Source organism: Danio aesculapii, chromosome 22 (assembly GCF_903798145.1).
Source record: "Danio aesculapii chromosome 22, fDanAes4.1, whole genome shotgun sequence".
In the NCBI taxonomy this organism is placed as follows: domain Eukaryota; kingdom Metazoa; phylum Chordata; class Actinopteri; order Cypriniformes; family Danionidae; genus Danio; species Danio aesculapii.
The window spans coordinates 5,533,917-5,550,164 of NC_079456.1; the positions used below are offsets into that span (position 1 = coordinate 5,533,917).

Below are 16,248 nucleotides of genomic sequence, written 5' to 3' on the forward strand. Positions count from 1 at the left end.
TTAGTTTATTATATTTGAGTAATACAGTATATATTCTTTATATATATATATGTATAGATACAGTTGAAGTCAGAATTATTAGCCCCCTTTGAATTAATTTTTCTCTTTTAAATATTTCCCAAATGATGTTTAACAGAGCAAGGAAATTTTTACAGTATTTCCTATAATATTTTTTCTTCTGGAGAAAGTCCTATTTGTTTTATTTCGGCTAGAATAAAAGCAGTTTTTAATTTTTTCCAAACCATTTTAAGGTCAAAATTATTAGCCCCTTTAAGCTATATTTTTTTTCGATAGTCTACAGAACAAACCATAATTATACAATGACTTGCCTAATTAACCTAGTTAAGCCTTTAAATGTCACTTTAAGCTGTTAAACAGAAATTCAAGAGTTCACACTTAGCTGATGATTAATTATAAGCTTGTTTGGCATGCTGTCCCGGGAGAGAGCCCTGAGCTCATAAGATCCTCGAGCCCGGGGCTCCCTCCCGTTGCAAGGCGAGAAGGGAGTTTGAGCTCAGGTAGATCTCGAGAACTCCCCCGCTGTAATAACCAGTGAACAGCCAGTGATTGCTCTTGAGAGATAACCATTTACTAGGAGCATGTCTATAGTGCCGGTTTGGATTAGTCAATTAACTTATGTTGCATGTTTTTTGGACGGTGGGAGGAAACCGGGAAACCCGGGGGAAACCCACGTGAGCACGGGGAGAAAATGCAAACTCCGCACAGAAATGTCTGCTGGTTTGGTAAAGCCTAGAACCAGAGACATTCTTGCTGTGAGGCAACAGTGCTAAGCACTGGGCCACCGTGTCACCCATCTAGGAAGGAGGAGGAGTAGGGGTGGATGGGGGGATTCTTCAAAACGAAGATAGCGGTGGTACGTAACCCAGGGTATTTGTAGTAGCTTAGGAGTCGTCTGATTGGTGCATTGAGAATTGGATAATGCGGATCCAGCCGCTAGCAATCATAAGCACGTGATCCTCTCGAAACTTGTTTATAACTAAACTTCACTTCAAGAGTTCACACTTAGCTGATGATTAATTATAAGCTTGTTTGGCATGCTGTCCCGGGAGAGAGCCCTGAGCTCATAAGATCCTCGAGCCCGGGGCTCCCTCCCGTTGCAAGGCGAGAAGGGAGTTTGAGCTCAGGTAGATCTCGAGAACTCCCCAAAATGCCATATATAGCTCGGGACAGCAGCCGCGTATTTAAGAACCCCCCAAAATGCAGATGTAACAATGCCATATCCGGCTGCTGGATATATTGATATTTTAGGAAGAGAGGCTCCTGCGGGAGCAGAGGAAAGTAGACTCCTGCGTGAGTCCAAGCGGAGGCGTGGGAAGGGCTGGATTGACTCCTGAGGGAGTCAAGCTTGGATACACTCCTGCGGGAGTGAGAGCTGGGGTGGGCAGGCTCCTGCGGGAGTGGGGAAAGGTATTGGGCGGTGAAGACTCCTGCATGAGATGGTGTGTGGTGGGCCAGGGGGGGCATGAACTCCTGCGGGAGTTGAAGCTCGTTTTAGTCACTCCTGCGGGAGTTAGAGCTGGGGATTGAGGACCTAAGCGGAAGTAAAAAGTAGCGGAATCAATGCTGAAAGAAAACAGTTAGCGGAGAAAATTTGCCGCAGGAAGGAGGAAATTATTGGGGGAATTGACAGATAAGGAGATAAGGGAGGAGATAAAAGAAGCGGTAGAAAGGTAGCAAAAGCACTCAACGCTGTAAGGAAGTAGAGAAAGGGCAAATAATCGCCAGGCGGAGGATCTCGACGCCGGAAAGAAGAAAAGGAGAGTATAAATGTAAAATATATATACATATATAAAAATCGATAAGTAAGGGCCAGGGAGGGGCAGTGAATGACTCCTGCGGGAGTCGAAGCTCGGGGCGACCCCTGCGGGGGTCAGAGCTGATGTAGGCATTTCTCCTGCTGTAGTCTAGGGAGGGAGGGGGCGGTGGAGACTACTGAAGGAGGTGGCCGGGGCGAGACTCCTGCGGGAGTCGAAGCTCGTTTTAGTGACTCCTGCGGGAGTTAGAGCTGAGGATTGAGGGCCTAAGGGAAGAGAAAGAGTAGCGAAGTAATTCGCTGAAAAGAGATGGATAAAAAGAGGGTGGCGGAGGATCTCGACGCCGGAAGGAAGCAAAGGAGAAGGGATGTACCTGCATGCGTGCACATGCACGCACACACATTCGCACACACATGCAAATGCACACACATATACCTGCTCGTACGTGTGTGCATACCATTCCTAAAGGCTGGGGGGCGGTGATGACTCCTGCGGGAATCGAAGCTCGGAGCAACCCCTGCGGGGGTTAGAGCCATGGGGGGGTGGGGTTCCAGTAAGAGTGGGGAGAAAGGAGGGGGCAGGGATGCTCCTACTGGAGGTGTGACTGTGAAGGGGTGGCCAGGGATGGACTTGAAGTGACTCCTGCGGGAGTCGAAGCTCGGGTTAGACCCCTGCGGGGGTCAGAGCTGTTGGGTGGGATGGCAAAGCATAGCAAAGCTTGGAAACAGAAAGGTAGGTATGTACAGACAGGTACATATGCACATGCACATCACATGCATGCGTGCACACACGACACACACAAATGCACATGCGTGCATACCGTGCATACATGACACACACATGCACATACACAAGTACGCGCATGAATACACGCATACATAACACATACATACACATACGCAAACCCATACATGTATACATAAGCACACACACACACGTACACATATACATGTACGCATATATGCATGCATATACATATATACACACGCGTACATACACATATACACCCACACGCACATACACATAGATCCATGTACACACATACGCACGCATACAGAGGGTCATGCTCGAGCCCTTGTTCTGGAGTATTGTGTTAGCTGGTTAGGGCCAGCTGGGTTTCCTTGAGGTGTGAGCTCAGGCAGAGCGTCACTGCTGTGGCAGTGGAGCAGAGGGAAAAAGAAGCTCAGCGGAGCTTCTCTGCTGTTGCAGAGGTGCAGTGGAAGTCGGTATTGGAAGGCAAGTACTCTTCCGTGGAGGCAATTTAACTGCTGTGGCAGTGCTGGGGAGTGTGTCAGTAGTGGTACGTTAGATGCAGGTGTATGTGAGCTCAGGCAGAGCGTCACTGCTGCGGCAGTGGTGAGGAGGGGAAAGTAAGCTCTGCGGAGCTTCTCTGCTGTTGCAAATGTGTAGTGGAAGTCAAAATTGGAAGGCAAGTGCACTTCCGCAGAGGCGTTTTAACTGATGTTGTAGCGCTGGGGAGTGTATTGGTAGTGAATGGCTAAATGCAGATGTGTGTGAGCTCAGGTGGAGCGTCACTGCTGCAACAGTGGTGGAGAGGGAGAATAAGGCTCGGCAGAGCGTCTCCTCTGTTGCGGGGGTGCAGTGGTATTCAATATTGAAGTGTTATGAGTGCTCCTGCAGGAATGTTAAATGCTGTCAATAGTGATGTGTACAGATGAGAGTAAATGGGGCTCAGCTAGAGCGTTACCGCAGTTGCTGGTTGCTATGGGTGAGTGTAGCTCAGCGGGGTGCCTCTGCGGTTGCAGAGGTGCAGTGGTGGCCAGTATTGGAGTTATGAGTGTTCCTACTGGAATGTAAATACTGTCCGTAGTGATATGTAGAGATGAAGGAAAATAAGGGCTTAGCTAGAGCTTCACTACAGTTGCGGTGGTGCTATGGGTAAGTGCAGCTCGGCAGAGCATCTATGCTACTGAAGAGGTGCAGTGGGTCAATATGGAGGTAATGTGCGCACCCGTAGAAGCATTGCTGCTGTATGAGTACGTGGGAGTGTCACGATAGTGGTATTGGAAATTAAGGTGTATGTGAGCTTGTTTAGAGCGTCTCTGCTGCAGCAATTGAAACTCTGGGTGCTCCCAAAATGGGTGTGAGCTGTGGTGAATGGGAGTGAATAGGAGTATGGAATAGCTCAAGTTTGGAGGGAAAGTTAAAGGAAGTAAAAAGTGGGAAGGGCAGTGAAGGAGCGCCTATGTTAGTAGGAGGGAATAGGGGGAAAAGGCATAGTCGTGCTTATACCTAGAAATGCGTGTGGGTGGAATTCGGCTGGAGAGGATCAGCTGGGCTTCCCTGAGGGGGTATTGCTCTACTGTTGTGTAAGAATGCTTGGAGGGTTTGGAATGGGTGTGTGGGGGAGGGGATATCGAGGAAGTATCCAGAACGTCCTTTATGAAATTGAGCTATTTGCTTAATAAAGAAACATGGAGTTTCTTCATCCAGCAAAGTTAGATCAGATGTGGTGAGGTGGATTTTGGGATTGACGTTTGATGTTAGTTCAGAACATCTTAAAACTAAAAGGGGCAAGTGGGAATATGGCATCGTGGTGTGGGCTGGGTTAGTGAAAATGTATCCTTTGCATGGAATGTGAATGTATTTGGAATGAATGTGGATTGTAATAGGTTGGATGAGGGTCAGCTTCTAGGGCCGGCAGTCATGATCTCTGAAACGAGAAACCAAAGACAATCAGAAATGAAATCTTTACAACATGATACATGTACGCCAGACATAATGATTTGTTTTAGCTGATATCCATGCGAGGCATCTTAATAAGGGCATGGGTAACTGTGAATTCAAGCGCCTTTGTTAATGCATGGTATGATAGCCTCGTTGACATGAAGTGCAAGGATGGTAGGGGTGGTCATTCGTCCCCCCACGGGATGGCAGATGGATTGAGAGCTGAGGATATGGGGTGTGGCTTGTCTGGTGGTTCTGGAAGTACTTCTTGAAGACAGATACCTCTTGAAGATCTACTGTCAGAAATATCCTCCTCCTACTTATTAAGCATGGAGTTGTTCCTTTGCCATTTCAGATTCAACTGAATTGTTATTATGACCTTGCATGTCACTTTGTGTATGGACCATAGACTGTAAAATATATGGACGTAGCATCCGTGACATCACCTATAGGTTTCTGAAGAGCGCAAAAGAAGCTACAAGTGGGTGCGGCCAACCGTCGCCATTTGTTTGTGCGTCATCGCACCCACGGCGGGATACCAAACAAGGGCAGAGAGGCGGAGAGTGAGCGGAGCTACAGACACTTGCTGGCACTTGCTTAGACCTGGCAGACAGACTTTACTTTGGGAGAAACACTTAATACTTTATTACCTGCAACTCGTTGTGTTCTGACCGCATGTGCTTGGCTGTACACTATATCAGTAAAGTGTTTAGACATTTAAAAACACTGTTGTAATACATTGAGCCACGAAGCATTGTTCTTATGACGTTTTCTACAGGAGGAAAACGCGAATTACTTCCAAACACTTCAGATATAGTGTGTGTTAGTAAATGCCAGACTATTGATGAACTCCAGCATAACACTGTATGATAACGCTTCAGATGACTGATCTAGAGCCTACAGCTAATCCATCGGTCACATTCTGGAGTGCTTTACAGCTCTAAAGAACATTATAAATGATAAATGAACTTAAATAAAACACACACATTATAGAGATGGTGTATAAGTATGTAACTTTACTCACATGGGAAACGGAGGCCACATTAATGGTTTGTGAGCACAATTAAGTGCACACAGCATCCCATATCTGATAATTGTAAGAATAAGTCCAAAAGGCAGCTGACTGTGTAAAGCCACATAAAACAAAACAAAAATACGATGAATATGCCGAGATCAGTGGCTAATCTGCCGGATTCAGCTGAGGTGAAGTGACAGCGACCAGCGAGACCTAGCTGTCACTCAAGTGGCCATGCCCTTAATTATGCAAACTTAATATAAAGGAAATGGATGAGTTATAAAAGATTCACCCCCCTCGCAGTTGTCATGGAGGGTAATAAAAGCCAAATCGTTCTTTGTACCAGGGTGTAAACAATGTTATTTTTTTTTTTAAAGTTGGCCATTCTAACAGTGGGCTCAACTGCAATTTGCTCTATTATGGATCCGGGACTAGCGGAATTGATGAATTGCAGTTTTAGTTACTTCCGTATTGGCTTCCCGAGGGAGAGCGGGAGGTTGCCGCTTGGTATGGACATATGAATCACATTACGATTTAACTTCTGTGCTAGATGTGTTGAATTTAAATGATTGGGTAAAAATTTATTTATTAATTAATTTTTTTTTTTTTTTTTTTTTTTTTTTTTTTTTTATATATATAAATATAATCAACTGCCAACATCAGACTCTGAACTATAAAGTCACCACTTAGCAGAAGTGTGAATGGAATGTTGTTATAGGCTTTACTTTAATCCATTAACATTAAGTTTGGAATCTCAATGCTATTAAATCACGAGCCTATAATTCACAAGGTGTTGTAGCCGAGTTCATTCATAAATTGTCAGAGAGGGCGGGACCATCTCGAGTTGGGAGCTCATTGGATGGTGACAAGTCTTCTTTTTGCTATTGGCTCAATGAGGTGTCAATCAAAAGATCGGCGGCCATTTTGTTGACCAGAATACTAGAGTTAATGTGTAGGAGATGCAGCTGCGCTCCGTGACTAGATTGGATGGTGACAGCGCATTCTGTCATGTTTCTCTACGCACGAACATGCCGCGGACCAAAGCTTAGGGACTTGATTGTCTGGGTCTTTGCAGTCGAATTACTTGGAATGTTATGGATCAGTGGACGGGCAGGAGGCTGGAAAGGTGAGTTATTGGTTGAAATTTCTCTAGTCATGCGAGTCTTGTCTTTCAAAAGCTTTATAGATGTTTAGTCTTTGTTGGGAAGTAGTTATTTTTCTGCGAGGCTTCCCCTTAAAGCATGCGATATACGTTACTGCAGGTGCACCGCTAGGAGAGCAGTGAGTTATTTATTGCCATGGCGTAATCGCTGGCGTCTTGAGAGTTGAGCAGAGTTCATGGACGGTGATCAAGTTTGACTGTGATCTTGCTGGAGAATTGGTTTGAAGACACAGCGGATGCGTTGTGTGAGGCACTTGAAGTGGAAGGTTTTGATGTTGTTGGAGTATAGTTGGAGATGTAGTCGTTTTGAAGTAGTTTTTGTAGCCAGTAGCAGTAGCCAGTAGCAGTAGCAGTAGCAGTAGCAGTAGCAGTAGCAGTAGCAGTAGCAGTAGCAGTTGATTCGGAGCAGAGCTGTCTTCAAAACGAAGATAGCGGTGGTACGTAACCCAGGGTATTTGTAGTAGCTTAGGAGTCGTCTGATTGGTGCATTGAGAATTGGATAATGCGGATCCAGCCGCTAGCAATCATAAGCACGTGATCCTCTCGAAACTTGTTTATAACTAAACTTCACTTAGGGAAAAAAATAAATATGGGGGCTAATAATAATAATAATATATATATATATATATATATATATATATATATATATATATATATATATATACATACAGTGCTCAACATATAATGCATATATATTAGATTAGCCAGTACTGAGGCCAAATCTTGAGCTTATGTAACAAAATAACTTACAATGACGGTCCAGAAAATAGTCCACCCAAATTTATATGTTATAGCTGCTTCACAACAACTCGGTGAATGTCCTTGAGTGTCCCAGCCAGGGCCCAGACCTAAATCCTATTGAACATCTCTGGAGAGATCTGAAAATGGCTGTACACCGTCGCTTCCCATCCAACCTGATAGAGCTTAAGAGGTACTGCAAAGAGGAACGGGCAAACATTCCCAAAGACAGGTGTGCCAAGCTTGTGGCATCATATTCAAGTAGACTTGAGGCTGTAATTGCGGCCAAAGGTGCATCAACAAAGTATTGAGCAAAGGCTGCAAAAATACTTCTGTACGTGTGACTTTTCAGGTTTTATTTTTAAATTTGCAACAATTTCAAAAACTCTTTTTTCACATTGTCATTATGGGGGATTGTGTATACAATGTTGAGAAAATAAATGAATTTAATCCATTTTGGAATAAGGCTGTAACATAAAACAGTGTGGAAAAAGTGAAGCACTTTGAATACTTTCCGAATACACTGTATTATCTTTCTATTTCTAAATATGTTTGGTGACTAAAATATTATTTAAATAAATATATCTGTTTAATAAATGTGTTTTGTTGAAATGCACCAAAATATTTGACCTATTGTCGCTGAGAAATTGATAAAAATATTTATTTTCAAAAAGGGTGTGTACATATATAATGAATGTGTGGGTGTTTCTTAAAACAAGCACAATAATCTGCCAATAGGGTAAGTAAAATACTGTTATTTCAAAGTAAAAAGCGGATTGTGTCCCTCACCGCACTGAGGCAGTAAAAGTGTGTTGGTGTTCAGGAGGAGCTTCAGGCTCTGGTGAAGCTCTGTGGTCTCAGCGAGCAGCAGATTCAGTCATGGCTCCGGCGCCGCAGAGTTCAGGACCGACCCGCAAACTCCCGCAAGTTCAGCGAAGCCTCGTGAGTGTGTGCTGAAAACTCTCTGTGTGTTTGTGTGTGTGTGTGTGTGTGTGTGTGTGTGTGTTTGACTAACGGCAGCTGCTCTCTGTGCTTCATCAGGTGGAGGTTTGGCTTTTATCTCATCATCTTCTCAGCCGGACTCATTTCTCTCATTCAAGTGAGTATTTCAAAACAGTCTCAAACAATTGATCTCATCATAGTTTTCATAATTTTCAGTCTTATATCTGCATAAAAATGTAATCAGTAAGACAAATCTGAAATTTTTAGGCAAAAAGGTTTTGTTTTAAATTGTATGTTGTTATAATTTCTCAGTATGCCTACAAATTTAAACAATGTTTTTTTGTATATTTATTTATACAGTTGCAGTCAGAATTATTCACCCTTCTGTGATTTTTCTTTTCTTTTTTTAATTTTCCCATGTTTAACAGGAAAGAATTTTTCACAGTATTTCCTATAATATTTTTTCTTCCGGAAAAAGTCTAATTTGTTTTATTTCGGCTAGAATAAAAGCAGTTTTTAATTTTTTCTAAACCATTTTAAGGTCAAAATTATTAGCTCCATTAAGCTATATATTTTAGATAGTCTACAGAACAAACCATCATTATACAATAACTTTCCGAACTCACCAAATTAACCTAGTTAAGCCTTTAAATGTCACTTTAAGCTGTTTAGAAGTGTCTTGAACAATATCTAGTCAAATATTATTTACTGTCATCATGACAAAGATTAAGTAAATCAGTTATTAGAGATGAGTTATTAAAACTATCATGTTTAGAAATCTTCTTTACGTTATAAAGAACATTGGGGAAAATATACTGGAGGGATAATTTTGATTTCAACTGTATTATTATTGAGATTGTGCTATATATTAGATTACATCAAATATTTTTTACACATATTTATGATATACTCTTACAATGAGTGTTACTTAGTGGCATTTACTGAATCATTTTTCATATTAAGTAATAATATAATATTTTGTGCCTACTAACAGCATTTTAAAATTCATTAAAAATAACCTTTGTAACTCCTAAATATGAAATTAGGAAGTCATGCATTATACATTTTTATAATATGCTACCATTTTGTTTATAAATGATAAGATATGATACAATTCGCAATAGTTACAAAATAAGACTGTAAGCAAGGATTAATCATTCTAATTTTATAGAAGTAAAACAGCTTATTACTATCTTCAAATATTACTATAAATGAGTTCATATCATTTCATTTATATTGTATTTTGTCATGTTATCAAATGCTACCGTTGGCTGCCACTTTGTTTCGCTTAAATGTGATAAAATATCGTAATATTTAGTGTACATTTGGAAAAATACAAGTTTTTATTTTGCAGTTTTACTATTAAAATATTGATAGAAAAAATGAAATCTAAACATTTAAATTACTTTTCATAATTGCATGTTATATATTAATTTGATTATAAAATTCAATAGCTACCACATTCTATTTAAATAATATTAATGTAATATGATATGCAACATTTACAACATAATAAATTACTACATAAAAAAAGAAAAATATTTGTAATAATTTAGAACTTTAATAGAACTAAAATGGCTTATAAATGACTTCAAATATTATAATTGAATGTTTTTTAATTCTTATAATATATTTTGTTATATTGGGCTAAAATATTGTAATAAAGTATACATTTCTGTACTTATTTTTTTTGTGTTGTTTTATATTTGCATGTCAATAAAAGGTTTGTTAAAAAACATCTACATTTGGAAAAATGTCATTATAATTTTATCCATAATGAATGTTTTTAAAAAATGTTTTTAAATTTAAAGAAAACTGTAAAATTCATTTAAAATGTGCTTATAAAGTCTTGGATTTTATATAAAAAGTTGTAATATTAATAGTTGTTATATACATTTATTATATTTATTTATTATATTTATATTATATTTATTATATTATTCATTCATTTTCTTTTCGACTTAGTCCCTTTATTAATCCGGGATCGCCACAGCGGAATGAACCGCCAACTTATCCAGCATTTGTTTTATGCAGCGGATGTCCTTCCAGCTGCAACCCATCACTGGGAAACACATACACACTCATTCACACACACATACACTACGTACCACAATTCAACTGTACCATACTGTGGGGGAAACCCGGAGGAAACCCACGCGAACGCAGGGAGAACATGCAAACTCCACACAGAAACACCAACTGACCCAGCCGAGGCTCGAACCAGCAACCTTCTTGCTGTGAGGCGACAGCACTACCTACTGCGCCACTGCGTCGCCTTATATTATATTATATTATTATATTATATATAATATTTATTATATATTATATTATTATATTATATTGCAGTAATTACTACTACATCTACCGTGATTAATATCTAGCATATTATATCAAACAATAGGACTGTGTATTTTAACAAACAAAAAAACATTGATAACAACCAAAATCTTTATCCTCTGCAATAAACATGAACATCTAATCATTATTTTCTGTCCACTGATGTTCTGCAGACTCCGTGGTTTTGGGATCACCGGGAATGCTGGAGCGGATACCCGGCACAGGTCTGAAACAAACGTCTCTCCGAACACAATCACTTCCTGCTGAACAATCCCAGGAACTTTATTCTCTCAGTTGATCTGCTTTGAAGGAGATTAAAACCCAAAATCTGTGGAACATTTCAGAGCCGCACCCTAAACACCATCCAACACCACACTCAGAATCATCAGTCATTAGCATAAAATCATAACTGTTGTTCATTTGAGAGCATGTTTTTATACAGTTCATTTTTACGTTATTAAATGTTGACGTGTTCGTTCTGAAATAAGACAATATTGATCTTCTCCATATAGAGTGGAGGGAATATGATGTCACTTTGTTAGCCTATCGGCTGTTAGCATCCCACTGGTTCTCTCTGGAGAAAAAAACAATAGGATTTTCCCTTAGACTTTCTATTATTGCAAAAAAGAAGGTCTGTGTTCATAGTTCATTACCCCCCATTCACACCAGGCGTCAACATCAACGCTTCCCATTCACTTTAAATGGTTGATGTCAAGCGTTGCCGAACTGATTTGTGGATCCGTCGGCATCGCTTCAGCGGCGTTGCTTACTGCAGAAGTTGGGAATTTCTCAAATTTAGGCACCAAAGGAAGCGTTAGCCACTCAGATCACTTTATGCAAATACCCCAGCTAAGACAGTAGCCAATAGCGGACTAGTTTCATTGGCTGCCGCTGCTAGATGATCGCGTCAGCCCCAACTTCAGACATGCCCTCCATCAAGCGTTGACACTGAAGCCTCGTGTGAATCGGAAACTATACTTAAGGGGCCTTCACACCTTGTGCGGTAAATTGCAATGTTTGCACAAATTAAATGCTTGAAAATGTTGAGTTTACTCGCTTCGTTCACTTCACAATAGATGCGAAATTACTTCAGATTTGTTGTATAATGGCCGACATGGATTTTCTTAAGTGTATCTTTGCTTTATGTGCTATGGAACGCTAAAAAATGGTGTGGACTTGTTTGGTGCTGTTTCTGGTTCTCCTGATTAGTTAGCGAAAAATTTCAGCAAAGTTCAGATTTTTAAACTCAAATGATTTGCATGAATGATGCTTTATGTGCGTCAAACAGCCAAAAACACCCAATTTGGCCATTCATTCGCTCAAATTGCGTCATTCGTGCCACCTTATTTGTGCGAACCACGCCCATCACCCCTATCGTCTATCGCAGTTTTGCATTGACTTTTGCATTGAACGTGTAAATAACTCTCGCTTTAAATTAGATACTTAAAAATTTTGAATTTACTCGCTTCATTTGCGCATGAAATTCACTTCACAATAGATGTGAAATTACTTCAGATTTGTTGTAAAATGGCCGACATGGATTTTGTTGAGTGTATCTTTGCTTTTTGTGCTATGGAAGGCTGAAAAATGGTGTGGACTTGTTTGGTGCCGTTTCTGGTTCTCCTGATTAGTTAACGAAAAATTTCAGCAAAGTTTAAACTCAAACTCAAACTCAAATGATTTGCATGAATGATGCTTTATGTGTGTCAAACAGCCAAAAACACTCAAATTGGCCATTCATTCGCTCAAATTGCATCATTCATGCCACCTAATTTGTGCGAACCACACCCATCGCACCTATCGTCTATCGCATTTTTGCATTGACCGTGTAAATAACTCGCTTTGTTTGCAATTTTTGCACGAAATTAGATGCTTGAAATTGTTTAATTTACACGCTTCATTTGCACATGAAACTCACTTCACAACAGATGCAAAATTACTTCAGTTTTGTTGTAAAATGGCTGACATGGATTTTGTTGAGAGCGTAGCTTTGCTTTATGTGCTATGGAAGGCTGAAAAATGACATGGACTCGTTCTGTGGCATTTCTGATTCTCCTGCATATTTTTGCCAAAGTTCAGATTTTTAAACTCGAACGAGTCACGAATCATGCTTTATGCGCATCAAACGGCCAATAACGCTCAAGTCGGCCATATCATTCGCTCAAATTGCTTCATTCATGTTGCCTGTTTGTGCGAACCATGCTACAGGATGTATATTGCATTTTTGCATTGACTGTTGCCTGTAGTGTTGTAGCAGCCGTCTTTTTTACGAAGCGTAATCAATTTAAAATAAATCAAAAGTGTTGTGTAACTGATGTCTTTTATGTTGTAGAATAAAACGTGAAAGTATCTTGAGTTTGTGTAAAACCAATTGACTCTGGGACGATGGAACCAAAGAAAACGGAACTTAAAATGCTAACTGCTAAAATGCTAACTTTCGGGTTTTTCTGCCTACAAATTGCCGTTACTATTCCTCCACTCTATTATTTTGTCATTTTGATTGTGATCTTTGATCCGCAGGCAGTCGCAGAAGCCCAGTATTGGTATTATATCGTCGAGCTGTCCTTCTACCTTTCACTTCTGCTTTGCGTATCGGTGGACATAAAGCGCAAAGTAAGTCTAAACTCCTGCTCTGACGTAATTATACAAAAATGATGGGGCGCGCTATATTTTAAGATACAATTCTCGCTATTTATAAACCAAAAATTATGATTTTGCCTCAAAACTGCTAATTTGCTGTTTATAAATAAGTTATTAAGGTAGTAGTTGTGTTTAGGTATTGGGTAGGTTGGGTTTAGGTATTGGGTTAGGGATGTAGATTATGTGCTTTATATGTACTAATAAACCGACAATATATTGATAATAGGCAGGTAATAAGCCACTAGTTAATAGCGAGAATTGGTGCTTAAACTAAAGTGTTACCAAATTATGTTATTCACACTTTAAATCCTAAATCATTTTCTTTTTAATAGTACCTTATATAGTCACTATATCAGTGTTTTATGCTTTGGTTGAAGCCATTGATTATTTTTTTAACATGTTTCTTAAATTGTAACGTTTGAATAGCAGAATTCATGCAGGAAAAACTGCATTACCCATGATGCTGGATAAAGAATCAACCAATCAGAGAGTGGCAGTAAGCTCCGCCCACTCCCACAAAGTTGAGTCTCGCTAAATCCTATTCAAAATATGTGTATACAGGTGTAATCTACAAAATGTTTTTATTGATAATAGATATCAAGAAATGCAAATGAGTTAAATTCAGTTGACATTGCAGTGCTTCATGGGATTGTAGTTCTTCTGCCAAATTTAAAAGTCATCACTGGCTGCGTCTGAAATTGACTACAACTTGACTACTACTTTATTACACGACCAGAGTTTGTTATATATCGTTTGAATGGAATCGGGACATCCTACATCTGTCATTTTCACATGATCTACCCCAGTGTTTCCCAACCCTTTTCCTGGAGGCACACCAACAGTACATATTTTGGATGTCTCCCTTACCTGACTAATTAACTTTAGGTTTTGGAGTCTCTTCTTATGTTCTAATAAGGTGATTCAGGTGTGTTTGATTAGGGAGACATTGAAAATGTGTACTGTTGGTGTGCCTTCAGGAACAGGGTTGGGAAACACTGATCTACCCACATCAGTTGCGTTGCTTTATTCCCATTCATGAATTCTCTCGCAATGCATCATGGGATAGCTTGAATGTCCTTTGAATGCGCGTTTCAGATTCTCACCGAAGTAATAGGTCATCATTGTACTTCTTGCCTACTGTTTTTCCCAATACTATGAATTCAGACATATTTCTCTGCTCTTGTACTGTTTTTAGCGTACTATATAGTAGGGAAGTATACGATTTCAGACGCAGCCACAGTCTTGTCTTTTTGTCAGGTTTTCATAGAAATCTTTGCTTTAAAATGTTTAATGTTGTGATTCTCATTGTTACTCCTTGGTTTGGTTAAAATGCCTTAATGAAGACTTTTCAAGTAGGAAAAATCTCTATTCCCAATAGCCAGCATTCCTGAAAGTGTGGACGCCGCTCTAATGCTTTGTTTTTGTTTGTTTAGGACTTCCAAGAGCAAATCATCCACCACATCGCCACCATTTTCCTCATCGCATTCTCATACTGTGCGAACTATGTGCGCGTGGGAACCCTGGTGATGCTCGTTCACGACTCGTCTGACTTCCTGCTGGAGGTAAATCATGCAATCTGATTGGCTGCTCTGTGAGCTTCTATTATGACATCCCAGATTTAGCATGAAAACTCGTGATGTGGAATAACTGACATGAACAGTTACTTAAGGACCATTATATCTCATTGTTTTCTAATGGTTCATTGTGATACTAGTATCTGAACTGTCACTGTTCAGACGCTGTATTTCAGACGTTTGTGAGGTTTTTGTCCTCAGACTGCTCCTGTGTGTAGCACTAGTTTCTTACACATCAAATCCAAAGCCTTCTGTTGTGTTTTGATGTGATTTTTGACTGTTGTAGCTGGGAAATACCCTAAATCATTTAGTGTAGTGATATGGAGCTGTGATGCGCTCAAAACCTGCCGGAACTACTTTAGCTGTGCAATTATCTGACAATAACCACACATCTTAAAATGTTCATCAGCCAATCAGAATCAAGCAGTCCACAACCACATGCTTTAAGAGCTTTTATGGTCCTGTTTATCATTTAAGTTTGTGTTCACAATTGGTAGATTTGGTGCAATTAGTCTTTTAATGCAGTTTGTTTTAAATTAAGTGTGAATGCTGACATCTGAGCCTAAAAAATGTTTTAGTCCACTTCCAAATGGATTTTGGTGCAGTTCAGCCATGATATTAATGCAACACAAACCAAAGAACATCTAAACAAACCAAAAACACAATCTGATGTGACCTGATTTATAACTCGAAGATATAACCCTAAAAAACGAAATGTTAGACCTTCAGAAAGTTGCTGAAAATAAGTTCAATTCTTATTTTGTTTCTTTAAGTTCAACAATGGCAATGCTAACTCCAATTGAACAAGGTCTAAAGATATTGTCTTGTTTTTGGGTTGAACCAACCAAACTAAGTGAACTGAACTACAGTATATGTGTGAACAAAGGTTAACCGAGTTCATTTTTACCCAAGGTTTAGACTTGTCGTGTTTATTTTAACAAGTTGTACCAGGGTTTTTTTTTGTTTTTGCTTTGGGCGTAAATAACTACCAGGAAACAGAAAGTTCAGAAGTTCCCCTGATTATTTATTCCTTAAACAAGAATGTTCATTTAAAATACCAGTTTGGAAGATGATCACACTAATGATCATTGTTTTTAATTTACAGTCCGCCAAGATGTTTAATTATGCTGGATGGAGGAAGACCTGCGATGCCCTGTTTGTTGTTTTCGCTGCAGTTTTCTTAGTAACTCGCCTTATAGTGTTCCCTTTTAGGTAAGAATGTCATTGGACTGTATGTGAATATGAATTTGATTTATAAACATCTCAAATACAACCATAGAACTGTGGCGACAAATCATTTAATAAATAGATTCTGCATTGATTGTGAGATTTACTTAGCTAAGTTTTTAACAGCAGACGGTGCTCTATGCTAATTTT

General features: G+C 39.6%; 1 protein-coding gene across 1 annotated transcript in view; it reads left to right on the forward strand.

The window, feature by feature from the left end:
- The window catches only part of cers4a (ceramide synthase 4a), a 31,375-nt gene that overhangs the window by 10,418 nt on the left and 4,709 nt on the right, over positions 1–16,248 (forward strand). Inside the window, exons 4-9 of the mRNA XM_056447528.1 lie at positions 8,202–8,320; positions 8,420–8,477; positions 10,831–10,881; positions 13,178–13,270; positions 14,731–14,859; positions 15,977–16,083. Of these exons, the coding sequence (XP_056303503.1) occupies positions 8,202–8,320; positions 8,420–8,477; positions 10,831–10,881; positions 13,178–13,270; positions 14,731–14,859; positions 15,977–16,083 (557 nt within the window). The remainder of the gene's footprint in view (positions 1–8,201; positions 8,321–8,419; positions 8,478–10,830; positions 10,882–13,177; positions 13,271–14,730; positions 14,860–15,976; positions 16,084–16,248) is intronic.